The 25655-nt window shown below is 44.7% G+C and overlaps 4 protein-coding genes across 4 annotated transcripts; 2 read left to right on the forward strand and 2 right to left on the reverse strand.

The window, feature by feature from the left end:
- The first annotated feature begins 1321 nt into the window (after positions 1-1321).
- Positions 1322-4418, forward strand: LOC124654772 (E3 ubiquitin-protein ligase RSL1-like). The gene is given in 4 exon segments (XM_047193760.1): positions 1322-2017; positions 3050-3320; positions 3323-3830; positions 3973-4418. Coding segments are annotated over 4 exon segments (1707 nt in total). The 3' UTR covers positions 4205-4418.
- A 4475-nt stretch (positions 4419-8893) lies between these two features.
- LOC124655638 (E3 ubiquitin-protein ligase RSL1-like) lies at positions 8894-12142 on the forward strand. Its single transcript, XM_047194502.1, has 3 exons — positions 8894-9644; positions 10642-11423; positions 11567-12142. Exons 1-3 carry the CDS (start codon positions 8898-8900, stop codon positions 11973-11975), a joined length of 1938 nt encoding a protein of 645 aa, XP_047050458.1. The 5' UTR covers positions 8894-8897; the 3' UTR covers positions 11976-12142.
- A 949-nt stretch (positions 12143-13091) lies between these two features.
- LOC124653779 (mitochondrial substrate carrier family protein C-like) lies at positions 13092-17831 on the reverse strand. The gene is made up of 7 exons (XM_047192843.1): positions 16975-17831; positions 16009-16426; positions 15715-15859; positions 15139-15254; positions 14991-15069; positions 14385-14618; positions 13092-13763 (listed from the first exon to the last, which is right to left on the reverse strand). The coding sequence occupies exons 1-7, from the start codon at positions 17801-17803 to the stop codon at positions 13407-13409; spliced, it is 2178 nt and encodes a 725-aa protein (XP_047048799.1). The 5' UTR covers positions 17804-17831; the 3' UTR covers positions 13092-13406.
- Positions 17832-19517: 1686 nt separating this feature from the next.
- LOC124653778 (phosphoinositide phospholipase C 2-like) lies at positions 19518-24980 on the reverse strand. Its single transcript, XM_047192842.1, has 9 exons — positions 24353-24980; positions 23425-23621; positions 22498-22633; positions 22187-22423; positions 21866-22089; positions 21164-21281; positions 20272-20424; positions 20110-20196; positions 19518-19990 (listed from the first exon to the last, which is right to left on the reverse strand). The coding sequence occupies exons 1-9, from the start codon at positions 24668-24670 to the stop codon at positions 19697-19699; spliced, it is 1764 nt and encodes a 587-aa protein (XP_047048798.1). The 5' UTR covers positions 24671-24980; the 3' UTR covers positions 19518-19696.
- Between the last annotated feature and the right edge of the window lie 675 nt (positions 24981-25655).

The following is a 25655-nucleotide window of genomic DNA, read 5'->3' on the forward strand; positions in this document are numbered from 1 at the left end:
CATAACTTGAGTGAGAACTGCGTTTTTTTACCATCAATACTATATATTTAAAGTAGCAAATAGTACATGGTAGAGATACACGAGATATATCAAGCGATTAGAAAATAACCTAAACGAAACGAGCAATTCTTCGAGGTCTTCAAACTCTTTTTTATTTCAAGATACAATCTTATATTTTTCTAGAAAAATGACATAGATGTCAAACCAAAGATCTGTAAATACCAACGATGGTTCTCTCATAATTTTAATTTGATCTACAATGTTAAGTCTACATTAACGCGTTGAATCAATCAACGTCAGCAAGAGTACCAACACCAGTTTTAGGGAAAAGTAGCTGAACAACCTAGTCGATGTCGATGGGTGTCGAGAATAAGAATCATCATTGTCAAGATACGTGAATGCCTAGAAAAATATTGCGAGGAAAATCCTCTTCACATCATCCATGATTTTTTTTCAAATTAGTTATTTTAAAAGTCCAAAATTGAGCATGTTAAACCTAGAGAAAATGAACCTTCCAACACCACCATTAACATCGGGGATAAAATCTCATCATCGAACAAAATGATAAAGATTACTTATTGTAGACGGTGCCATCTTCATTGTTGTGGAGGCAAAAGCCCCAAACAAATCTATGAAAAACTCTACTTTTAATGAAAACTCTACCATATACTTCCAATCCCTCCCGACACTGACGACAACTAAGTGAACTTTGAGTGGACTTGAAAATTAGTCGCACCATTCTTATAATTCGTAATGGAAGTAATATTAAAGAATGGAATTTAGGGAAACTGTTACTGGAAACGGAGACCGAGCTACATATAGCGTTTTATTATTTGCAAACAATCAAATTTCATGTTTCAAAGTTCAAAAATCCGAATCAAAATTCTGCAATGGTGTAAAATCTCAATACTAACTACTTTATATTCTAGGCTACACAAAAATAACAAATTCTTACTAATTTTATAGTGAATAGTGCACATTTCGAGACTAAAAATTTGTAAGATTTTATCAATTTTGTGTAGCCTAGAATATAAATTAGTTTGCATTAAAATTTTACATCGTTGTAGCATACATCATTGGCAACCTCTAGAATTTTGTTTTAAATTTCTTAAAACTTTTAAATACTCCTGTAAAAATTAAGTGTTTGAAAATAAAGAGCTAGCTCGTTCTCTCCGGAACGTCACACTAATCTATTACCAGGCAGAGTTGGTCTGCAAGCTCGTAAATTTTCCAAAATATCCGCACAAGGAAAAAAATCGACTTCAAGCTTTTCGCAGCAAACCCCAAACCCTCGCCTTTGTCCCGCCGCCACCCACCGACCATGGCCGACGACTACGAGCTCGCGGCCCTCCACGAGCAGGTCGCCCTCGCGTCCTCCGCCGCCGTCTCCGCCTCGGACCTTGACCTTGCCTTCCAATTGCAGGTCTCGGAGGCCATCGAAGCATCCCTCCGCACCACCAGCAGTAACCCCTCTTCCAGTACCGCCGCCGCCGCCCCCTCATTCCAGCCGGCCCCTGTGCTCGAGTCTTCGGACGTCGCGTACGCGCTAGCGGTCCACGCCGCGGACCTGGCGCGCGCGGAGGAGGACCGGCGCGACGCGCAGGGCTGCCGCGCGGCCCACGCGCAGGCGGCGGCCGCCGTCCGCGTGGCCGCCCACGACGCGGTCTTCGCCCGCGAGCTCGCCGCCATCCCGGAGGGCCAGTGGGCCCGCGACAGCGACAACTTCGAGCGGCCGCTGGACCCAGGCCGGCCTCTCTTCCGCGTCCTCTTCAAGGGCCTGTCGAGCAGGGGCGTCGTGGGGCCGCGGGACCGGGACCCTGGCGTGGCGGCGCTGGCTGTGGCCTTGTGCAATCACCAGGGGAATGTGGTGCTGAGGGTACAGAAGCCGGTGGAGGCGTCCGCGGGCGGGCGCATGACGCTCGAGGTCATGGCGCTCACCGAAGGCCTGCAGGAGGCGCTCGGGCTGGGTATCCGAAGCGTCAAGATTGTCACCGATTACAGGGTGCTTCACAACCATGTATGCCATGATACAGCTTCTAAATCCTTCTTTATCATCTTCTGCTCTACTATGCATAGGTAAATAAGTAGTGCTTACCTAAAGTGCTGTGAGCTGCATGACTGGGGTCAACAGAGAATCTTCTTAACCGATTTCGTTATGGTGTTGTCACTTCTCATGTTTAATTGTTTAGGATACTGCATTGTTAGTGTCTGTTCAGTTGTGATATCTTACTAGAAACATCTAAGAGGATGGGGGAATATGACAGATGATTTGTGGATTGGAGATTTTGGAGTTCAGCTAAAATGTTCAAGAAACATTAGACAGCTAGAGTAGTTATACTATTTCAATGCTCCTCATTTTTTGTTGTATAAATTCGCTATGTGCTTTACTGGATTATGGTAATATGAGAGAAAAACACTTAAATAATCCATCATTTTTTCGTTAGTACTCCCGATTGCTAGTGGAGATTTTTTTTTTGAATCGATTCACCTTTTGGATATTTGATAGCTCAGTGAAACAATTGTACTAGTACTAGTTTATGTTCAATACAGAAATGGTTTTAACTCTTCGAGCAAAGTTTGAGCTTTTGACTTTTGCATATTTGATAGTGGAGATCCTCTGTAGTTTCAGCTGAAACTCTAGTTCTGTAGAGTTCATGTTCGATGCAGATTTTTTTTTTTACTCTTAAAGCAAAGTTCTAACTCCTGGTTGGTCTCGTAATGTTCTACTACCTCAGTCAGATGCCTGCAGAGACTAGTATTACAGTAGTATTCAGTGAAGTTGAAATTGAACATCTGTACGAACCGAACTTCAAATTTCAGTATAGTGGCATGTCTCCTTTAGTGCTGGCCTTTGTCGTCAGTTCTTTGCGGACATATTTGCTTTTCCACTATTTACATGTAGAGTTACTTATTATATGTGTAAATTCGATGGATAAATGGTTGAATTCTTTAGCACTGGTCTTATGATGGTGTCCTATTTACATAATTGTGAAAATCTACACAGTCGAGTACTAGACTTATGTTTACTTGCTGATCATTTGGATTGCAGTTGCTTGGAATGTGGCGTCCGACACAGAAGAAGCTTGCAGATATGGTAGATCAGGTCCTGTCCTTAAGGAAGAAATTCGAGCAATGTGAAATCTTACTTGTTGAACCAAGGCAACTAGACTACGTGATGAAACTAGCCAGAGAATCGGTAGAGTCTCAGCTTGCCAAAGCTATTACTGTGAATGCTGGCATGGATATGAGAGAGAATTGTGCAATCTGCCTTGAAGACACCGATGTTTCTAAAATTCATGCTGTTGAAGGTTGTGCACATCGCTTTGCTTCTCCTGCATGAAGGAGCACGTGAAAGTTAAGCTGCTCCATGGAATGCTTCCAGCCTGCCCCCAAGATGGTTGCACTAAACAGCTGACTGTAGAGGGTTCAAAGGTATTCCTATCACCGCGACTCTTAGGCATCATGGTGCAACGTATCAGGGAAGGACAAATCCCGCCTGCTCAAAAGATTTATTGCCCATACCCCAAGTGCTCAGCGTTGATGGCGTTAAGTGAAGTGATACACCCGATGCAAGAATCATCCTCAAAGCACACTGTTGCTGATGCCGCCACATTGAGGAAGTGTGTGAAATGCAGAGGCTCGTTCTGCATCAGCTGTAAGGTCCCATGGCATGACAGGATGACTTGCTTGGACTACAACAGGATGCACCCCCATGCTCATTCAGGAGATGCTAAGTTAGAGAGCCTTGCAGAGCACCGGCGGTGGCGCAAGTGTACCAAATGCAAGCACATTATTGAACTTGCAGAGGGTTGCTACCATATGACTTGCGTGTAAGTGTTTACACTGTCTTGGTATTTTTCTTTAATAGTGTTAGTGTCAAGACTATGCTAAGTATTTTTTTCGTGTCAATCTGTGCATCCTTGGTGTGCTATCATGTTAACATTTGATGCATCTTACACTTGGTTGTTGCAGGTGTGGCTACGAATTCTGCTACACATGTGGGAAAGAATGGAAGAACAAGAAACAGACCTGCTCGTGCCTGCTGTGGGATGAGCGCAATCTAATCCGTAATGATATCAGGGGCAATGTCGTCCGTGATGATGTTAGGGGCAATATTGATGTTGATGAAGATGAAGATGACTACGATGAGGAGGACGACTACTATGTTCAAGAAGGTCTTCACTATAACCAGGGATTTCGGTGATGGAGGTGGCCTGTCAACATGACTGTTTCTAGCGTTAGCTTCACTAATCCACTGTCCAGAATTTCAGTATCAGGTTCTTTTGCAGCTAAGTGTACGCTGTCAGCTATGTCCATATGCAGGATCTCCTTTGCTGTTAGTATCTAAGTCTAACCTTGCTATCGTATCGGTGCTTTGTTTCGTTTGTGGCAGACATGGATTTATGCACTGTGGTAAAGTTGATAAATAGTATGTTAGGTTTAAGTACTGAAATTTGGTGTTCCTGTACATTGCCCACAGTTCTACTGGGTACAGATCCAGCCAGCGTTGGTATTCTTCTTCGGCATTTTTCTTTCTTTGACAAGTCAACTATATAAAGGAGGCTTCTGACAGTAGTCTAGTCACCTCTGAAGCAAAGAATTGTTTATGTTGTGGAACTACTTTTATTCTTGATGCTGTGAAGCTAGTTGTGAAACCGAAGTTGTTCGATCATACTTGCCAATCACAGCTTCAATCAACTGCATCACTCAATCAAGTCAATCAATTGCATCACGCAATCAAGTACATGAACAGGTATGAGAGGAGAGGAGAGAGGAAGAAAAAAAAGTTGATCCCAAGCCTCCAGGGTTTCTGTCCCCTCTGCTAGCGCCGCCGTCGGTGTGCCCTGCCTCCAATGGCCATTAGGCTTTGGAGGCGTAGCATACCTTTTTTTTCTCGCTGGCGGAAGGGTTTCCATTTCTTGTTTTAGGTTTTTTGGTTGTCTTTTTTGGCATGGTGAGGCATTGGCGACATTCCAAAGTTAGAATAATGCCCTCCGAGTCATATCCTCACTTCGGTGTTGTGCCTAGCACTAGCAGGTGGCGCATGGAGTCTGTATCCCGTGAATATACTGGCATCCAACAAGTTTTTGTGTTCATTGGTGTTGTTTCAGATCTGTATATTCTAATTTCCCGTTTTCATCTTTGGCAATGGTTCCTCTATTGCTGATGATTATTAATAGACCGATAGATGTTTTCGCAAAAGGAAAAACTTGAACACACAATCACAAGCACAATCACGAACAATGGAGAATAATGAACACATTGGTAATGAATATATCAGATTTAAGGAAAGAAACTTATGAGCTCTTCTTTAGTACGGTGCTGCTTTATAGAAGACCAAATGAGCGAGACAATATCAGGCTATCTCTCTATATCTAAAATCCCCCTCTAAAGCGTTGTCTTGTACTAGTGTATTTTTTTTTTAGAAATTGATGGGAATATCCCAGTCTAATCTCAAATCCTCATGTATCTCCAAGAATCAGATTGGCTCTAGTGTATTGGGTTGGTTTTAGCCCCCACCTTTTTTTGTGAACCTTGTAAATTCTAGTGTATTTTCTCTAAGATCCAATACACTACCCCTCGATCCTTAGACATTTGTTGAGATTGAGTAAGACATGGGATTCACCCAATCCTTAAGGAGTCCTACAAATACATTAGTACCAAACAAGACATGCTATTTATAGAGCAATCTTGATTTACCTAGAATTCTTGGTCAACAAGCTTACCTGCCAAGCTTTACTTGCTTCGTGAGCCAGATGTTGCATTTTAGCGTTTTCTTTTTGTAAACACGGAGGCCTCCACTACGACCACAACTTGAGTGGAAACTTTTCTTTAAATGGTATTCGATCCACGGAATTGCATCTTGCAGGAACTATTCCCGTAGGAGCTTCGTAGTGCATTTTCACATGAAAACTACCATGAGGTCCGACCTCATGGAAATATGATGGAGGAACTCTTCAATGTTGATGGCTTCCTGTGGTCTTCCTTCACTGCAATCAAACAATCATTTGTGAGATTTTCTATGCCCATAGGATTTTACAAGACATGGCAAACCAATCCTACCTATTTCCTATTGCTTTGTTTTCCCTACCCTGTGAATCGAAGGAAGCGTAAACATTCTTTCATACGGCACCATATTCATAGGCTTGTTGATTGGCATCTATTGCTATCGACGACATTTGCTTAATCACGATTCAAGAGCTGTCGATGCCATTGCTTGATCATAATTCATTGAAATCACTACAAAAGTGTCGAACATGCCTTAGAGCATCTCCACTCGTCCCCCGACGAGGCCCCCGAGCGACGATTTTTCCATCCGGACGGCGAAATTCGGCCCAGTCGCGACCCCGGTTCCTCGTTTTCGTCCGGATTTGGCCCTTCATCCATCCGGCGAGCCCACGCCATCCCCGGCCCCCCGGGGACCTATCGGGGACTCCGGACGAGTGAAAAGCGGGGAAGGGCCCGATCTGTCGGTGACTCGACACACGAACCCCGCCTCCACCTCTCGTATCTCTCTCGCCGCCGGCACCACCCCGCCGGCTTGTTGCCCAGATTCCGCCGTCCCTCCTTCCCCACCTGCCTATATTCCGCCGTCTTTCGACGACGGCCTATCTGGCTGCTCTTCCGCCGGCCTGTTTCCCGACTTTGGCCTGCTCCTCGTCGCTCGCGGCTCGGGTTGCCTCGACCACGCCCGTTAGGTGTTCGTCCATTTGCCTCGCCGGCCATGGACTCGGACGAAGAGGAGGAGCAGATGTTCGTCGAGCTTATGCAAGAAGAGATGGCAGCAGCCGCCCAAGACGACGAGCACATGATGATCCTCGGTTGCTTGACAAGCATGTACGCCGGACTGGCAACTGGTCAACGTGGTGGGTCGGCACCAGGTCGCCGGAAGTGCAAGCCCAGACAGCGAATGGAGGGCTACTGCATGTTGTACGCCGACTACTTCGCCGACAATCCATTGCACGGTGAGAGTGCTTTCCGGCGTCGTTTCAGGATGAGCACAAAGCTATTTCTGGAAATTGTGTATGCCATCCGAGACTTTGATCCCTACTTCAGATGCAAGGCGGATTGCACTGGTTTGGTTGGATTTTCGTCACTGCAGAAGTGCACGGTGGCTATGAGGATGCTGGCGTATGGAGCTCCCGGTGATACCGCGGATGACTATCTTCGGATGGCGGAGTCCACCGCCCTTGATTGTTTCTACCGGTTCTGCATGGCCGTCATAGCGAGTGTTCGGGGACTATTACTTGAGATCACCCACCGTCGAAGACACTCGGAGGATCCTTGCAACAAATGAAGCTAGAGGTTTTCCGGGGATGCTTGGAAGCATTGATCGCATGCATTGGCAATGGAAGAACTGTCCGTTTGCGTGGCGGGGAATGTACAAGGGTCACAAAAAGGCTGCACCGTGATACTTGAAGCAGTGGCTACCCATGATCTCTCGGATTTGGCACTCTTTCTTTGGTATGCCCGGATCCAACAATGACATCAACGTCCTAAACTGCTCCCGGTCTTTTCCAAGCTTGTTGAGGGTCATGCTCCCCCGGTGGACTATGTGATCAATGGTCGGCACTACAACAAAGGATACTACCTTGCAGACGGTATCTATCCAAAGTGGGCAACATTTGTGAAGACTATCTCGAACCCTAGCACCCCCAAACTTTGCGAGTTTGTCAAGAAACAAGAAGCTTGCCGAAAAGACGTCGAGCGTGCATTTGGTGTCCTCCAGCAGAGATTTGTTGTCGTCCGGTTCCCCGCTATGACTTGGTCCAAAGATCAGATGTGGGAGGTGATGAACTGCTGTGTGTGCCTACACAATATGATTATTGAAAATGAGCGAAAGCATCCGGTTCCTCTGGCTGAGCAAGAAGCACCATATGAGAGAGAGGGTCTTCTTGCACGGCCTAATCACCAGTGCCTCCATCATGGGCCGCCTTCATTGCTATGCGCCAGGAGATTCGAGACTCTACAATGCATCGCTTGCTCGCAAGATGATCTGGTGGAGCACATATGGAGGCTCCGAGGCAACGCCAACGCCGACGCCAACTAGTCTGTCTTAATTTGTTTGAAAAATTGTGAAATTGTGTGCTTCATTTGTTTCAAGCACTTGTTAAACATTGTACCGATTTTCACCGAATTTGTTTCAGCAATTTTCGTACTCTTGGTCGCCGAACTTGTTAAATTTTATGTTACATTTGTTTGAAATATGTCAAATGGTCGAGGTTGGGGGTTTCCTCGCCGGGGACGGCTGGAACTTCGGCGCTCCCCACGCCAAATCTTCCTCCAATCCGGACGAAAATTTCGCCGGATTTGGGCGTGGGGAGCGCCAACGAGTGGGGATGCTCTTATGTAGTGGACTTGTGTTTTGTATGTGTGTGTATGCATCTTCCATTTAATTGCACATAAAAATCGCGACTAGTATCATATGCTTGGATGGGGGCCGGAACCAAACCTATCAATTTATTTGTTATGACCAAAATTTGGTCTTTGTTTTGGATTGTTACCAATATTTTGGCATGCCTATGACTTCTACCAAGTCCAGTTCATTTTTTCTTCCCATTGTAGGTCAACTCATGTGCAAATAGAAAATAATAAGACTTTTGGCAAGCTAAATCTGGCCTAAAACTAAACATACCCTTACTTTTGCTGAAAATGCACTCAGTAGTTCGTACTACTCACTCCGGTTATAAATAATTGCTAAAAAATAGATATATATATATATATCTATAATTTTTAAATATAGTAAGGTAAGGTACTAAGGTGGTTTAATTCAAAATCATGACAGAGGTGTCTTCCGTTGGAAGCTGTCTAAAATATCGGCGTAAAATACTCTCGTTCAGTTTCCAAACTCCACTCCCCCACCTTGCCCGTGTCGCACCGCCGCCGACCGGCTTCCGATGATGGCCGGCAACGACGACCTCGCCGCCCTCCGCGAGCAGACCGCCCTCGCCTCCGCTGCCGCCGCCTCCGTCTCCGACCTGGACTTCGCATACCAGCTCCAGCTCGCCGAGGCCATCCAAGCATCCCTCCTCCTCGATGCCGGCTCCAGCAACCCCTCCTCCTCCAAAGGCAAAGCCCCCATGGCCTCCTCCTCCGCCGCCTCCTCCTCGTCTCAGTCCGCCCCCGCCACCGCGCCGCCGCAGCCCTCGGACGCCTCGATCGCCCTGGCGGTCCACGCCGCCGACCTCGCGCGGGCCGAGGAGGACCACCGCCTCGCCTCCGCCTGCCGCGTCTACCACGCCCGGGCCGCGGCCTCCGCCTGCGTCGCCGCCCACGACGCCGCCTTCGCGCGGGAGCTCGCCCGGGTCCCGGAGGACCGGTGGGCCCACGACGGCGACAACATCGAGCGCCCCCTCGACCTCGACGCGGCCAAGCCCCTCTTCCGCGTCCTCTTCAAGGGCATGACCAGCAAGGAGGTGGTGAAGCCGCGGGACCGGGACCCCGGCCTCGCGGTGCTCGCCGTGGCGCTCTGCGACTCGCGGGGGGAGGTGGTGCTCAGGATACAGAAGCCCGTGGAAGGGTTCGCCGGCGGCGGACGCATGATGCTCGAGCTGATGGCGCTCACGGAGGGCCTCCAGGCAGCGGTCGGGTTGGGGATCCAAAGCCTCACTATCGTCACCGACTACAGGGCGCTGCACAACCATGTATGCCATGATGCAAACCCCCTCTGAATCTTTGCATTTATCATCTCTTTTACTACAGCTACTAACCCACCTCTAAATCTTTACATGTGTCGTCTGTTTTACTGTTCCTTAGTAGTTACTTGGAAGGGCTCAGATTTGTGTATGCTGGTTAATGCAGGATGTTCTTGTCACATTGAAAAATCGATCTCATTGTAGTATATATTTTGCTGATGTTGTTTAGGATAATGGACAGTTTCAGTGGCTATTTAACTGTATTGTTTTACTAATGGATTGAGATTTTGGAGGTTACATACAATGTTCAGAAGAATAGTCTGGAGGAACCATAAGCCATAATCTAATGATTCTATCATCTCATAATTGGATAATCCCATCTTTAGCTAATTTTTGAGAACTGGGGTCGTAATCCAGTTCCATTATATCATAGCAGAACTGATATGTAGCGTTCTTATTGCATGGCTATACAGTTAGACTCTACACCGAAAGAAGATCCCCTTCTTTAGCTAAATGTAAACCTAAATTTGTAGCGCTGTTTGGATTGGATGTTCCATATTATTTGTTTTACAGATTTGGGGGGTTTCATTATGTGCTGCATTTGCTTATTATACTTTGAGAAAAGCACAAGAGGAGTTTCTCTATTAATTATAATGGTATCAGCTTCAGCTTAAAAATATTAGTACCCTTGTGTTCATGCTTGATACAAAAAAACCCGTCCTTGAACTCATCAAGTTGGTCTCAGAGGACTTTACTGAGTTTTCAGATGTCATATTTAAACACGAATCCCATTATATGTTTGACTGCTTAGTAGATGTCACTGTGCTGTGGCAGTATTCAGTACTAAAAAACATTGCAGTTCAGGGTCAGGACTAAAATAGGATGTGCTTGCAGCGGGCACATGATTGCATTCTTTATCAGTGCTCTTATTATGATGTCTTACACAGGCTTGAAAAAATATGCATGATACCTTCTTATGCTTACTTCCTAATCTTTGGGATTGCAGATGCTTGGAATTTGGCGCCCGCAACAGAAGAAGCTCGTAGACATGATAGATCAAGTTGAGTCAGTACAGAAGAAATTCAAGCAATGTGAAATCTCACTTGTGGAACGAGGCACAATTGATTATGTGATGAAATTAGCAAGAGATTCGCTAATCTCTCAGATTGCAAAAGCTGTTGCTGTCACTGCTAGCAAGGAGAAAAGAGAGACCTGCGCCATCTGCTTGGAAGACACTGATGTTTCTAAGATTCACGCAGTTGAAGGTTGCGCACATCGCTTTTGCTTCTGCTGCATGAAGGAGCATGTGAAAGTTAAGCTACTCGATGGAACACTCCCAGCTTGTCCACAAGAAGGTTGCACTACAAAGCTGACCTTGGAGGGTTCAAAGATATTCCTATCGCCTAGACTATTAGATATCATGGTGCAGCACATCAGGGAAGGACAGATCCATCCTACCCAAAAGATTTATTGCCCGTACCCCAAGTGCTCATTCTTAATGTCCTTAAGTGAAATGAAACAGCCAATGCAAGAATCTTCCTCAAGGCACACCGTTGCTGATGCTGCTACATTGAGAAAGTGTGGCAAGTGCTATCGCTCATTCTGCATCAACTGCAAGGTCCCGTGGCATGATAGGATGACTTGCTACGACTACAAGATAAGGTACCCCCAAGCTCGTCCAGAGGATGCGAAGTTACAGAACCTTGCACGGCAGCAGCTGTGGCGCCAGTGCATCAAATGCAAGCACATGATTGAACTTGCAGAGGGCTGCTACCATATGACTTGCGTGTAAGTAACTAAGTATCTATTTCTGGCTGTGCCATTTTCATATCTATCTTTACCGATGTTAAGGATTTACCTAATGCTCAAAGCCTCCAATTCTTTTGCTGTTTAACCTTTTGATGCATCTTATTCTTGCTTAATTCTTTCAGGTGCGGCTATGAATTCTGCTACACCTGTGGGAAAGAATGGAAGGACAAGAAAGCGACCTGCACCTGCGCACTGTGGGATGAACATAATATTATCCGTGATGACATGGATGAGGAGGAGGACGACGACGATGACTACGATTCTGAGGATGATGATGATGAGTACTATGCTGGACAAGGCCATTACTACGGCCGGGCTAATGTTCATCATCATGGTGCAGGAGCCCAAAATTTCTATGGCAACAACAATCCCGCTCGTCATCAAGGTGGTGGAGGGGCCCAAATTTATCGCAACAACAATCCTGGTCATCATCAGGGTGGTGGAGGAGCCCAAATTTACGGCAACAACAATCCCGGTCGTCATCAGGGTGGTGGTGGAGGGGCTCGGGTTTTCTACAACTACAACAACTAGTCCTTGGTCCGTAAGCACGACATACTATTTGGTTTTCGTATGTAACTGCCATATGAAATTAGGGAAGGCGAAGTACGATGGATGAACGTGTTTTTAGTTTATATTCTATGTTCTTGATACGATATTAGCAGTGATTGATATTTGCATTATGATGTGCTCTAGGGTAAGCTTACACCACATCTGCTTCTCATGGCAGACTTCGCTCCAGTTTTCTTTTTTTAGGAACCTGGCAGTAGCGCTGCCTTTTCTATTAGAAAATGGAGAAATAATCCACGCGTCCCCGCCCCTCTATATATAACCTGACAGTTTATGTCCTTGGAAGCAAGACTAAAAGCGACGAGGTTGAATACTCTCCTTCCATGGAGCCGCCAATCATCCACCGAAGTGATCGAGTGCACGCTCATAGGCCTTCCATGGAGCCTGACTGGACAGTGAGGCAATCCTTTTGATTGGGAGCACCTCGGGCGGCAACGGCAAGGATACTCTTGTGAAGAGAATAGATAGGAGAAATGCTTGCATTTAGGCTCAGCGCATGCTTTCTGTCTCTGATAAATTTCTGTGTTTTTACCTTGTGACTTCATCCCATTTTTTTTTTTTTTGAAACAGAGGCAAAAACTTTGCCTCATCTATTAATTAAGAAGAGGGTGTCCAGTTTTTAGGAGAAAACCGGGCGAAAACCTACAACGACAGGATCAAACCCACACAAACAATACACCCACAACCAAACCTAACAGAGTCACACCCACTCTAGCCAACACAAGAACAACATAGCCAACATTAGAACAACGCAAGGAAGACCCACTAAAAAAAATGACAACTCAAAAAGAGTCCAACGATCAATCAGATGTCGAAGCTTTTCTTGCTATGGCTCTCTTCCTTCTTTTGCCCCTAATAGATACTTTCTTGAGATACTTTTCCACCTTCCTAATCATGTTCTCCGAAGCCTTCCCCGCCAAGACGCAGTCAATATCCTTGCCATATCCAGGGCTAGCCGCTTCTAAACTAGCAAGTAAGCCGCAAACTTTATCCCATTTCTCAAACAAGAAACACATCATATTCTCAGCCGATTAATCATGAAAGGGAGAAAGAAAGAAGAAATAACCCTACAAAAGCTCATATCAGAAGAAAAGGCTATGTAAGTAATAACAAGTGAAAGTAAGCTCCGCAGGAAGAAAGAGTGGCATGCCAACTCTTGTAGTTCCAGTCATCTATTATACATACAGGGGTGTAAAGGGAGCAAAAGGCCTATATATAGATAGAAAAAAATATCCTCAAATGGGAAAGGACCCAAGAACCTAACATTTGGTAAGAAGGATTGTGAAAAAACCGTCCTGTTTCTTTTGCAACAAGGGCACAAAAACTTCTGTTGCATGGTTCTAGTTCTCTGTTTACACCATAGACGTAACCAGCCAAGCCGGGTGGATGGACCAGTCATCCTCTTGCACCCACCATGGTTTTCTTCTCGTGTAGTGAGTCGGTGGGCTCGCTCTCAGCTTCAATCATCGCCTTCTTGGCGAGCTCATACCCTGCAAAGTTCATTGCTCCGAGAGGAGCGATCCAGAAGAAGCGCGGGATCGCGCCCTTGAAGAGCCCGAGAGGGCCCTCATTCCGTAGGATGGAGAGGACTATCAACTGCATGGAGACTGGTGTGCCTGGAGGGGCGGTCATCATCCGGGTCTTCATCACGTCGAAGGGGGTGGTGACAACCGCTGCAAGACCTCCAGACAGTGCTCCAACTGCTATGGTTTCCCATGGTTCCAAGTCTCTGCTCAAGACATGCTGTGCCGCCTGCAAAACCAAGGGCATGATCATTAGTTAGATACATATAGTTTTGGAAAACTAATGAGAGATTGCAAATGAAACAAGATATGCCTAAATTACAGAGCATTAAGCAAAAAAAGTTTTAGAGCTGATGTAAATTACATTTCAACTTTGGACAACTAACAGTGAATTGACTAAGAAAGTTACTGGTTCTACCCCTTAAACTATGGCCTAGTTGGAATCAACCTTACTACTGACATCTTTGAAGAACATAAAAGACACAAAATAGTCTAGGCCAGTCATTTATTCATTGATGCATGGAACATATTTCCATCGAGTTGCCATTTTCAGAAGCACTTTCAGATGAACTCCTTCCGTCCCATGAAAGTTGTCTTAGATTTGTCAAAATTTGGATGTATTCGGACACTATCTAGTGGGTGGATACATCCAAATTTTGACAATCCATGACAAGTTAGGACGAGGAGTGTTGAAGTTCTCCAATCTACAGTACAGAGCCGATAATAAGCTCCATATATATTGAACTGAAGGAAGCTCGATGTAGGCCCATAAGTTCACATAAAACAGGTCGCCAAATGCCAATTTCATGGCATGGTGAAAAAAATATAGAATAGTTAGAATTAGGGATACCTTTTTAGCTTCACCATAAAGGCACATTCCAGCGACATAGAAAGGAACCTCACGACAAAGAGTGGCTCCAGTGCCACGGAAGAAGCCCCTTATGCCATCTTTTTGCATGGTACCAACAATGGCCTCCCCTACATTGTCAAATATTCCAGCCTGTAAACGTTGCTTAAGAACCTCACAAGGAATACGGACGACGGTTCCCAGGATTGTGCTGCAGAAGGAAGCCAATGATTGCACCTGCAAAAGGAGCAGCTCATGAGGCAAAGCAATTAATAGAGTACTCTTTTTTTTTTTGGCCAAATATCCTTGTTCTGATGTAAGGCATGCATAAAAACATGCACTTAACTATCAGAATGCTGACAAGGAAAAAAAATGGTTGTGTACTTAATGGCTTTAGGCAGATGAGCAGATCAAGTTTCTGATTAGGTTGGGAGGTAAGAGACAAGCTAGAGAGTTCATGCTATGGTTGCAAACTTTCAAAATTTCTGTTGTGAAGCTGACATGGCAGGTTCAGACCCAATGGCAGTGAGATGCAGAGTGGATTGTACAAAATTTCAACACCATATAACTAAGGTAAATTTGGTGTTGGTAGAAATTTATAAAGCGTACCTGAATCTCAGGAAGTGTTGGAGCCACTCTAACTAATATGAGCTTACTTGCTTCAAAGATTCCTGTCCTCAAACCATGGCTGCAAATGGCATGATGTGAATATGCAGCCTCCTGACAAATGCTTGTAAAACCATGAAAAAGAACAAACCTTGAAAACTGTCCTAGAATTGCAGGGATAGAACCTCGATACAGTCCTTGAATTCCAATTTGCGGAAGCTTTGAAATGAGCTCTGGAAATGAGAGCGTAGATGCTTGAACACGTGTCTGGGAATACGAGAAGACATGAACTTGTATGAGAAATCTCCATGGGACTGCAAAATCTCCCAACAAGATTATTAAACTTGAACTGGCCTAGAATAAAACAGAGGACAACCAACCTCAAAGCACAATATGCCTTGTCAAGTAAACTACACAATGAAAGATTGAGACCGATCTACCTATGCTACCTGTGTCAGCTTTTATTTATTTGCATATGGTCAAGCGTCCTAAGAGTTCAACTTTAAGGCTGTACTGTAATGTTCGGACAATGGTCATGCACGACGCAGATGTTGTTCCCATTATATGTAATACAGTGGAACATAATATTATCTATTTGGCTTCAGTCACTCAGGTCATTAAGATATCCTTTTCTACTAGAGGTGAATGTCAACGCAAGGTATTGATAAAACAAATTCTTGGAGATCAAATTTGTTTGAACTGAAAGGTAAACTGAAGCATGCTATACCTTCATTGTATCGATAGGATGCAACATAGAGGTAGAAAGTGCACTAGCAAGGCCTCCAGCTAAAGCTGACTTCAACACATTTCCGGTGGATATTTCTACAGGTGGGGGAATAGCAACCAAAGTTGCAGCTTCAAACCAAATGTTCCTGAATGCATTTGTAAGTTGAAGAGACAAGTCAATGGCAATCTTAGTATGGACACTGCTAGAAAAGAGTATCGCCATGTCTAGTTGGACGTTCACTAAAATCAACTCAGATGTAATATTTAATAGAATAAGATGATACACCAGACATACCGAGGATCATCTTCAAGGCGCTCTGAAGGAAGTAGAAGCATGAAGCTGCGAAAATGGCTGTATGAGATTGATCCCTCCGAATCTGCATTTAGATAGCGCAGCATGGCAGAAGCATGATCTTCATTGGCCGGAAGGCCTGCACCTTTTAACGATTCAAGGATTTGATTTTTCTGAAGTGTGCCGGACTTGCTCAAACATAATGTGGTGTATGCCCGTAGTATTGTTGCCTCCTTCTGCTCCATCAAGGATAGAAATTGTTTCCACCCAATCGATTTTGAAAAGAAGTTACTTCTGGTGCGCCGTAACAAATCCCGAGCATACCTCCTCGGCAATCGCCTCTTTCTCATTGCAACTTCAAGATCTTCCAGGGTGACTTGGCCATCACCATCTCTGTCCAATTCCTCAAAAAATCGCTTTCCTGCAGCAACACAAGTACGCAATAAAGCTTAGGTGTAACTTGACAAGAGGTAACGCTATTCAATTTGAATAGAATAACAAAGATAGCTTTTCACTAGTAAGATTTCAGCAATATAATTTTTTACAAGATGTTAGCAATATTTGTTTCGGAATAACCACATCAAGCAAATCTCTGAAGTTTGGAGTTCTAGATGTATTGACTGTAGATAATCTGCATATTGGAATGTCATCTATTTGAATAAGGAAACTATTTAGGTAAGATTGATCTGTTAAACTCGCTAGATCGTCTAGGTGTAGAAACTGTGTCGTGCACATTAGGAATAGAAAGATGATCTACATATTAGGAATCAAAATACTTGCACATTTCAACATTTATCCTATAGTTGTTTCATTTGGCAGTCGTCTGTTTGCGGCCACAATAGATGATGCTACTTTACAAATGGTAAGTTTCAAACTACTGCAAAATCATCAGCCTATATGACAAAAAAGTAAAGTATCATATGACCAACACCTCCCATCGGAAAACACCAAAACGGTGCGCTACTATACCTTCAAATTCAGTGTACCGGAAGAAGTCCTGCACGGAGAAAAGCTTCTTCTTGTCTGGATGGCTATCCCCAGAAGTCGACAATCTGCCAACCAACTGCGGAACTAACTCAATCAGCTCGGTGAGCGAAACCGTGGACAGGGTTGACCGCAGCCGCTCCACATTCGACAGCGGGATGTTGAGCAACCGACCAGCAAACTTTTGTGGTGGCTGTGGTGTAGAAAAACCACCACTGTCAACACCTTCCCTCTCCCCAGTTACACTTGCAGGTCCCTCCTGGCTAGTAGCCGGCGGCGCAGAGGCCGGCGAGTCATCGACAAAGCTTGCCGGTGGCGCCCCCACCCTGGCAAACCCCAGGTTGGAAATGAAGCCATCGAAATCAGCCTTCTTACCGACGATAACCTTCCTGACAACCTGAAACTGATCCATCTGCAGGGCGGCGCTGCCGAATTCCTCGCCCTTTTGCTTGCAGGCGCCCTCCAGCACCTGCAGGTTGTGCGCCAAGGCGTCGAACGCAATGCAGAGCAGCAGCTCCAGCTGCTGCTGCTGGTGGTGCTTTTTTCCAGTGTCAAGGAGCGGCAACTGTTTGCTCCGGCCCCGCTTGGGCTTGTCGTCGTTGCCGAAGCATCTCGAGAATGACCGGAGGGGCTTGTGGAGGAAGTTGGTGAGGACGACGTGGAGGTGGAGGAGGCAGTCAGGCTGGCGCTGCTGCTGCTGCTGCCTCTGCTTGGCGGGGTCGGATCCGGGGATGTGGATGGGGAGGTGGAGGTGCGCGAGGGCGCCGCGGGCGGCGGCGAGGAAGGAGTCGAGGGGGTGCTGGTCGGACGCCATCGCGACGAGGCACGCGGCCGCGGCTGCGGTGGGGACGCTAGGTGGCGCGGTGGATCCCGGCGAGCGGCCGCATACCGTTTAACCAGCGGCGGGCCTCTCTCTCACGAATGGTGGTGGTCCGTACCTTCCGGCGAGAGGCGGCGGCGGCGGAGGATGAGCCTGTGCCGTTTGTTTCGATGAGGCGAGAGAGGAGGGAGAGGTGGCCGGGAGGAGGAGGGGAGACGGGAGGTGGAGAAGCGGCGAGCCGCGAGCAAGAACCCAAAACGACAGAGAAAAAAAGAAATCATTTTTATTCTTTAATGGAACAAAAAATCCAATCTTTCCTTGGAAATGAAATGCGATGGCCCCGTTTTTTCCGCCCAGATTCATTCGTCTGACGCTGCTGCCCGTGTGTGTGGCCACTGGCTCCCTCTGAATCCTCGTGCAAAATCTGCTGAACATTCACTGCAAATCTCATGTTTTTTGACGTGCTGCAGTAACTACTGCGCACCCTATCACTGTTCTATGCACAAAGTAGTGATCTTGTTACAGATCTCGTGAAGTTTTGTCGGAAGAGTTCTTCAATCTACGGGAGAGAATTTGGCAGCAGCAGATATCTCATTTCGCATGCCAAGGAATGGAAAGGGTGACCACCAATCCAACTGCCCCTTCTGTTATGCTGGGCCCGCCAATGGTGTATCAGCAAAATGGATAAGACGAGGAAATTGCACAAACCACTCACTTTTGGTGTCTCTCTTGCACAAACTACTCACTATTCACGTCTTTTGCAGAAAACACCAACTTTACGTGTAGTTGGTTGCAGAGAGGTCCAAATCTGATATTAGGCTAGTTAACAGCAAATCTGACGGCTGGGTCCACAACTAGTGATGATGTGGCACCGAGTATCATAAACTAGCTTTTTTCAAGAATTTTTAGAAGTTTGAAATTTTTCAAATAAACGAAACAATATAAATCGAGCACTGGAGGCGGCGATAGGAAGATGGCAAGCTTGATGGCTTTAAATTATGTCAAACTTTTCGAAATTACGTATGTCATATTGTTTCAAATACTATAATTTTTTCAGAACTTTTTGAAAAGTTTGAACCCAAGTTTTGGCCATATCTCACAAAAAGTGCTAAATATTTTAAAGTATTTCAAACTTTCCTAGATTTTTTAGTTTATATTGTTCCATTTATTGGAATTTTTATAATTTTTAAGGTTTTAAAAAAGAATAGTTGATGACACGTGTATGCCACATCATCACTCATTGTGGGCCCTGGCTATCAGATTTGCGGTTAACAAGTATAATCCTTGATTTGGACCTCTGTGCAACCAACTACATGTAAAATTGGTGTTTTCTGCAAAAGACGTGAAAAGTGAGTGTTTTGTGCAACATAGACAGCAATAGTGCGTGGTTTGTGCAATTTCCTCGGATAAGACTGATGATAAGAAAAAGGAGAGGAATAACAACAACGGCCTCTGACGTGTCACATCGAGATCTGACACCCCAACGAATCAACCAACCAAGGTGTCCCAAACTATCCCAGAAAAAACTCATTTTTATCAGTTGCAAAATGAAAGCCATTTATTCATGTCAAACAAGCGAGAAAAAAAAAAAAGTTCCAGCACAAAATTTCACTCACTGCTCTAGCATGTAGTGCAATTCTCCTCACCACTGTACTATGACTATGACAGACATCAACAGAAACTCCCTGTCTACACAAGAACAAGAACAAAAAAAAACGCTGTTTGCTGCTTCCATTGCTAGTATTACCCTTATTATTCAGATAATATTCACTACTCCTACATATAACACCACACTAAAGCACAACCCACAATGCCATCCCATTCATTTCCTTCTCATAGTTACAAGCTAAAATGAATTGCCACCACAGACAGGACGATCGCAGAGCCTCACACGAGCTCGAAACGCATCAGGAGCCTCACCGACTTGTACTTGTTACCCTTGCGGTCATGGAGGGGCACGGCGCGGATCCCCTGCTTCAGCTCCATCACCGGCAGGCACGTCTGCCCGCCAAAGTCGTGCTTTTCCGACATGTCGTACTCATGGACCTCCACACGCAGCAGGGCCAGCTCCGGGACCGTCAGCGGGAACGAGAACTCCTCGTCCCACACCGGCACCCACTGATCCTCAACCGTCCGAGTCTTCTTCATCACGCAGTCCGCAGGCACTCCCGCTATCCCTACCTGTTAAATTGCCATTGAACATTCAACGTTACCGGTCAGCTTTGCACAATGGAAGCTTGTTCATCAGCCACTACATGGATGATTTGGTAGACCAGAGATTCAAACCAGACTATACTTACCCTAGCGTAGAAATCAGGTGGAGAGAAGGCGTCAAAATGAGTTTTACTGAAGTCCATGCGCCACCCGTCTCCCATATATACTTTGACCTGCTTAAGCATGTGTCTTTGGTTAGGCTGCAGCCTGCGGTACCGTCTTTCAGTTTCAAAATATATAGTACGAACCTTCAGAGTTTTCTTCACCGGCATTATTGCTTTAGGGTCAAATACTTCACCTTTTTGGTCTGCCTTTAGCAAGAAGTCTGGCTTCTTAACATATCCGCAGCCCCCATTGGCTCTAAAAAATCCTTGCATTAATCTTAGTGATTTGTCATGCCCCTGAAAATGAAGTCCAATCAATATTAGCAAACTCTAATGATTATGTGTTGTCAACTATTGTAAGTTAAAGACAACCAGATATGCAACTCAGATTGTAACTTCGCCTAGAAAGCTAGGCTGATGATTTATACTACCTCCGTCCCAAGGAATAAGGCGCACGCGTATTCCAAGACGAACTTTGACCATAAAAATTGAGCAACAAAATCTTGGTTATATTATATGTAATTAGTATCGTTGGATTCGTATTGAAAAGCACTTTCTAATGATGTTAATTTCATACAAACAATCTTTATATATTTAAAGTAATACTTAGTCAAACGAAAAACACGTAAAACGAGGACGCCTTATTCCTTGAATCGGAGGTAGTATAATATACTTCGGGTGTGACATACCACTTTCAGGGTAGATCTGGGTGGTGGTGTATATTAGTTTCCAACTTATAGATTGTTCTGCTGCCTAGCTATGCGAATAAAATGGAAACTTGTTTCCGACTGAGTAGGTGACGTTTGGTAGAGATGTTGTATAACTGTATTAGGACAGTTGGTCGAAACTCCATATAAATCCTCTCAAGTCATTGTCGATCCTGATTATTATTTTTTGACTGGGCACCAAATGTTACCTCTAAAATGCTAAGTTCAATACATGTGATGCTCAAACTTGAACTATGTGAGGATTAAAACAGGCAAAAACAGGGAAACCATGATTCATGAATCATGGCAGTTAAGAATCGTAAACCAACCTGCATGTTGAATGCAACCATCTGAGCACCATGACTCCAGGCATTTATTGGATCATAGTTAGAAGAATTAATCCTTGTACCCTTGGGATAAATCCTCAGTATATTTTTCTCAGTGAACCTAAATCAGAGTAATGCAGTCAGATAAACATTTATCAGGAGCAATGCAAACTTTTAGTTGCAAGCTAAATTAGATCTTTAACTGTCCAAGGTCCAGCATCAGCTTCCCTTTTGGTAAGAATATTGACTGACAAAAAGCAGACAATAAATTGATGAAAGTATGTTCACACCCAGAAAAATTGTATCAGAATGCCACAAAAAGGAACATAAACAATTTTCAAATATTCAACCAGGGTATCTGACATCAAATTCACTTGAGATTAGTATGGTGTGACCAATTGAAACTGTGAGAATTTAACAATTGCTATTTTCCATAAGTAGCCGCAGTGTTTTAGGAACATTTAATTCATGACATCATGTAAGGGTAGCAGCATGACTGGTCTAGCATTACATTTTTGTTGCCAACAGTTTATTCTCGCATTAAAAACTATAAAGCATAACTTCAACATAATGGAATAATTGGATGTGCCTACGTTCATAAACCCAAGTGCACCTGTCATATTTCAGTTATTTGGTCCTAAAACTTCCATTGTTTCATGTGCACTGAATATCCAATATAATCAACTACTGGTGTATTTAAATTACCTTATGATATCAGCACCATGAGAAATTGTTGCTTTAGACAACTGCGTCTCGCTCAAAGAAAGGCGTCTGCATTTGTTGGGGTCGACCTTAAGTGCATCCCTCAAATGGCCTTTTGGTTTGCCAGCGTGGATGGTTATGAGTTTCCTATACTCACATGCAGTATCCGGCTGAAATTTGGGATCCTCTTCCTCCGAAATGTCGTCATCTTCTTCATCCAGCTCATCCTGTTCATGACAATAAAAATATATAATTTCTTTACTTGATGACCTTTTTACTTTTGCTAATGAGTGCATGCTTCCAAATGGAACAAGTATTGCAGACCTTGCCATCAGAATCGTCAGCATTTGAATCTGCTCTTTTCAAGCTTACTTCCTCAGCCAGTTTAGCTGCCTTCTCACTTTCATTCTGATTACCCTGAGCTTTAAGAAATTCTTTGAATTCTTCTGGTGGCTTAGTTGAGATGATAATCCTTTTCATTAGAGCTTCTGGAGAAGGAAACTCATTTAGTGTGTCTGAACTAGGGACGTAAAGGAGGTCCCCAAATGTTTCCCTGATCATCTAAAATAATTTGGAGTCAGAATTGAGGATCTACACATAACACGTACAGAGGAAGATATAAAGCTAAATTTTACCTCAGCTACTTTGGCTTGGAGATCAGCTGTGAGGTGATCTTCAAGAGTAATTACAAGGGGATACGTCGAAGCGGTGAAGGCGTGTTCTTTAATGGACTTTAAACATCTCATGATATCTACAGGTGCAGTCAATGTCCTTTCAAATGGCACAAAAAGTAAAGAGTTAGGAAACACAAAATTAGGATGGCTGCAAATTTGAGAAACAGGTTATGACTTGACCAACAGAAAAAACAAAAATGAATTGAGAAGCTAATAAAGAAAAAGGTCAGGTCAGGTGAAATTTGATTTGACAAATCCTGTATAGAGACATGTTTAGGGACAAAGTTACTTCCCAGTCATTATTTTACAAGTAAAAATTTCTATTATCCCATAACTCTACCTAATTGACTCTACAAGTTCCAAATCCTGAAGCATGTACAATGTCCAATACTTAGCACATCAGCATCTTTCTTTTTCCACTGAGAGAAATTATCTACCCTGTAATCTTACATTCTACATTATCCATACAGCACTTTTTTTTCACTGGCACAGTTCCCTTTATCACGTAGCAACACTTTAGATTCTCAATATCCTGAAAGCATGAACGCATACACTATTCAACACTAAAGGCAGTCAATACACTCACAGGCTCTAGATGAAAATGTATCAGTAATGTGTAGTACAGCAGGACCATCTACTATGATGCTTCTAAAAAAGACGATGTAATAGTTGACCTTTCTCGGCAGAGCAGTCACCAGTGTCACCTTATCTACCCAAGGAACAGAGCTAAGCTCTAATTGATATTTGTAAAAGGGGTATCAATGACAAATGATATTTATTTTGTGACCAAAATTACATGCAACTATGCTGAATGTTGTGCTGGAATATAAATACAGAAAATATATTTCATAAAAGCAAAATTGTTTGTTGAGGAAGCAGAATTTGTACCCTCCATGCAGAATCTCAACACGGTTCTTCGCAGAGTTTGGCCACATGTCGAGTTCAATCACTCTCACGCCTCTCTCCAACGCTTCTATAATTGGAATGTCACTGGAGTCACTATTGAGCTGGTTCCCGGTTAAGTAGGAATTATGGCCAGTGAAGACGTAGTAATGAGAAATCGGGGCTGACATGTCCTGGTGAACCTGAGCAAATAAATTGGAATAAGAATGTGACATATTGAAGATAGAGCAACGGAAAAATAGAAGCCGACAGAAATAGGAAACAACAGGTGCACATTTTGTGCAACAGCCTAGATTATTGCATAAGTGGAACACTGCCTACTTTTGTGAGACTTCAGGTCTAACTTTTAGATAAAAGAAAAATTACATAAAACTTCAGGTCTAACTGGCAGATGAGGATCACTAAGGCAAAAGGATGGTATGAAATGCAAATTGATTTATCTCAAATCCTTCTGAATTTCATTTGTGGGGCATATTTGTATTTTTTTCACTTCAAGTAATAGATGACTGTCCTGAAAGAGCAAACTGCTAGTTGGTCTGTTGTTGCCTTGTTGGGGAGGAAACAAAATCAAAGCTTTCTCTCGTGAGAAGAGGTACGTAGTTTTGTAGCACCTAAAAATAGCCCCCCTTTTCATGTGTTTTCTGGCGGATTGTAATGTGAAAGCGATGGTCAACCCGCTGCGGATGTTAAGTCAACATCGCCTGTTCTTTTCATCCATTTCCCATCCCAAAAGAGGGACGAGCTGAATCAAGCCCGTTGACTGCTAGCATTGCACGGCGAGACAGAGCAGATGGAGGTCATCGAAGCCGAGCGGAATCGGCAACAGTTCAATCCAACTAGATCGGGGGGCAATCAATTTGACTCCCCGTAGGCCGTAGCAATGGATGAAGCAAAGGGAGGTCGTGTAGCGAACCTTGCTGTCGATGGGCGGGTTGAGGTCCGGGGAGAAGAGGAAGCCGAAGAAGTCGTCGAGCGAGGGCACGGCGTGGGCGGGGGACCTGCCGACGAAGCGGGCGATCCCGCCGGCGGCGCCGCCGCCGGAGAGCACGGCGAGGATGCGGTCGGCGTCGGAGGGGCGCTCCCGCTGCACGTCGTCGAGGAAGCGGCGCAGGCCGTCGTCGCCTTGGGCCGCCGCGGCGTGGGCGGCGCGGACGTCGGGCGGCGGGTGCGCGTCCGGGGACCGGAACTTGCGGGTGAAGCACATGCAGTACCTGTAGGCGTAGCTGCCCATTTTCTTGGTCGAGGTCGAGGAAGAAAGCTCCGAATCTTCTCCTCCCTCCGGGACTAGGTGGGATTCGAGGAGCTGAGGAGAATGAGATGCCTCTGCTCTGCTCTCAGCAACTGTATTAGTGGCGCGTGGGAACTGCCGCCATTCCTCGCTCGTCTTCTCCGCGTGAGCTCCGCTTCCGCGTCTGCGTTTGGTCGCGTGGGGGAGAGGAGAAGACAAAGAATTTGTTTTTAGGACGACGAGGGGAGAGGAGAGGAGGCGACTGAGTGAGTCTTGATGGTGAGTCACGGCCGAGATGGAAGAAGTGGGGAAGAAGATGGCAAGATGCCATGCGACGCGACGGAGTTTCAAAAGTTAGTGGGGTGATGTTTTTTGCGTGCAGCCCTCTTTTTTCCAAATATTTATCCTCTGCCTATATCTACCCTTTCTACTCCATCCCTCCCATCAAGATCTCGTAGATTTAGTCTAAATTTAGATGTATCCACCACACACAAGCTAGATAGTGTCTACATATATCTAAACAAATCTAAGAAAATATTGATAGGACGGAGGAAGTACTTATTTTTCATAAATATATATAGTCAACCACTTATTCTTCCAAATATTGTGAGGTGCTACTTGATATTTCTTAGTGAGAAGCACTGGAAAAAATGTAGACGCAACACCATCACAAACCTGAGCCGCGGAGTTTCAAAATTGACAAGCCACCATTGGTGACAGCTATGGATGAGAATGTCGCCTTTCATCGAAAGGATGATCTGCTTTAATAAGGTACTAGTGTCGTTAAATTTTGAGTTTGAACCGTGGTGCGGGTATAAGCATCCCTTATCCATTGGTTATCTTATGATTACCCCGTTTAGAACACAGTGTTGAAATCATCGATGGAAAGTGAGGTCTCTCTTTGGATGGGAGGATATATAGTAAGAATTATGGAGGGCTCAAAAAATCCTCCCGTGAAAGAAGAACTATGAGAATCTGTGGGATTTTG

This window comes from Lolium rigidum, chromosome 5 (genome assembly GCF_022539505.1).
Source record: "Lolium rigidum isolate FL_2022 chromosome 5, APGP_CSIRO_Lrig_0.1, whole genome shotgun sequence".
Taxonomy (NCBI): domain Eukaryota; kingdom Viridiplantae; phylum Streptophyta; class Magnoliopsida; order Poales; family Poaceae; genus Lolium; species Lolium rigidum.

Bases quoted from the DNA above. Each gene is read 5' to 3' on its own strand.
- LOC124655638 (XM_047194502.1), top strand. From the start codon at position 8,898: ATGATGGCCGGCAACGACGACCTCGCCGCCCTCCGCGAGCAGACCGCC. The intron at 9,645-10,641 runs GTATGCCATGAT...TTGGGATTGCAG, and splicing joins ACAGGGCGCTGCACAACCAT to ATGCTTGGAATTTGGCGCCC. The intron at 11,424-11,566 runs GTAAGTAACTAA...TAATTCTTTCAG, and splicing joins TGCTACCATATGACTTGCGT to GTGCGGCTATGAATTCTGCT.
- LOC124653779 (XM_047192843.1), bottom strand. From the start codon at position 17,803: ATGGCGTCCGACCAGCACCCCCTCGACTCCTTCCTCGCCGCCGCCCGC. The intron at 15,255-15,714 runs GTATAGCATGCT...TCGTATTCCCAG, and splicing joins ATCCTATCGATACAATGAAG to ACACGTGTTCAAGCATCTAC. The intron at 15,070-15,138 runs GTTTGTTCTTTT...TGCCATTTGCAG, and splicing joins ATTCTAGGACAGTTTTCAAG to CCATGGTTTGAGGACAGGAA.
- LOC124653778 (XM_047192842.1), bottom strand. From the start codon at position 24,670: ATGGGCAGCTACGCCTACAGGTACTGCATGTGCTTCACCCGCAAGTTC. The intron at 23,622-24,352 runs GTTCGCTACACG...TTATTTGCTCAG, and splicing joins ACCCGCCCATCGACAGCAAG to GTTCACCAGGACATGTCAGC. The intron at 21,282-21,865 runs GTAATTTAAATA...ACTCTGATTTAG, and splicing joins CATGGTGCTGATATCATAAG to GTTCACTGAGAAAAATATAC.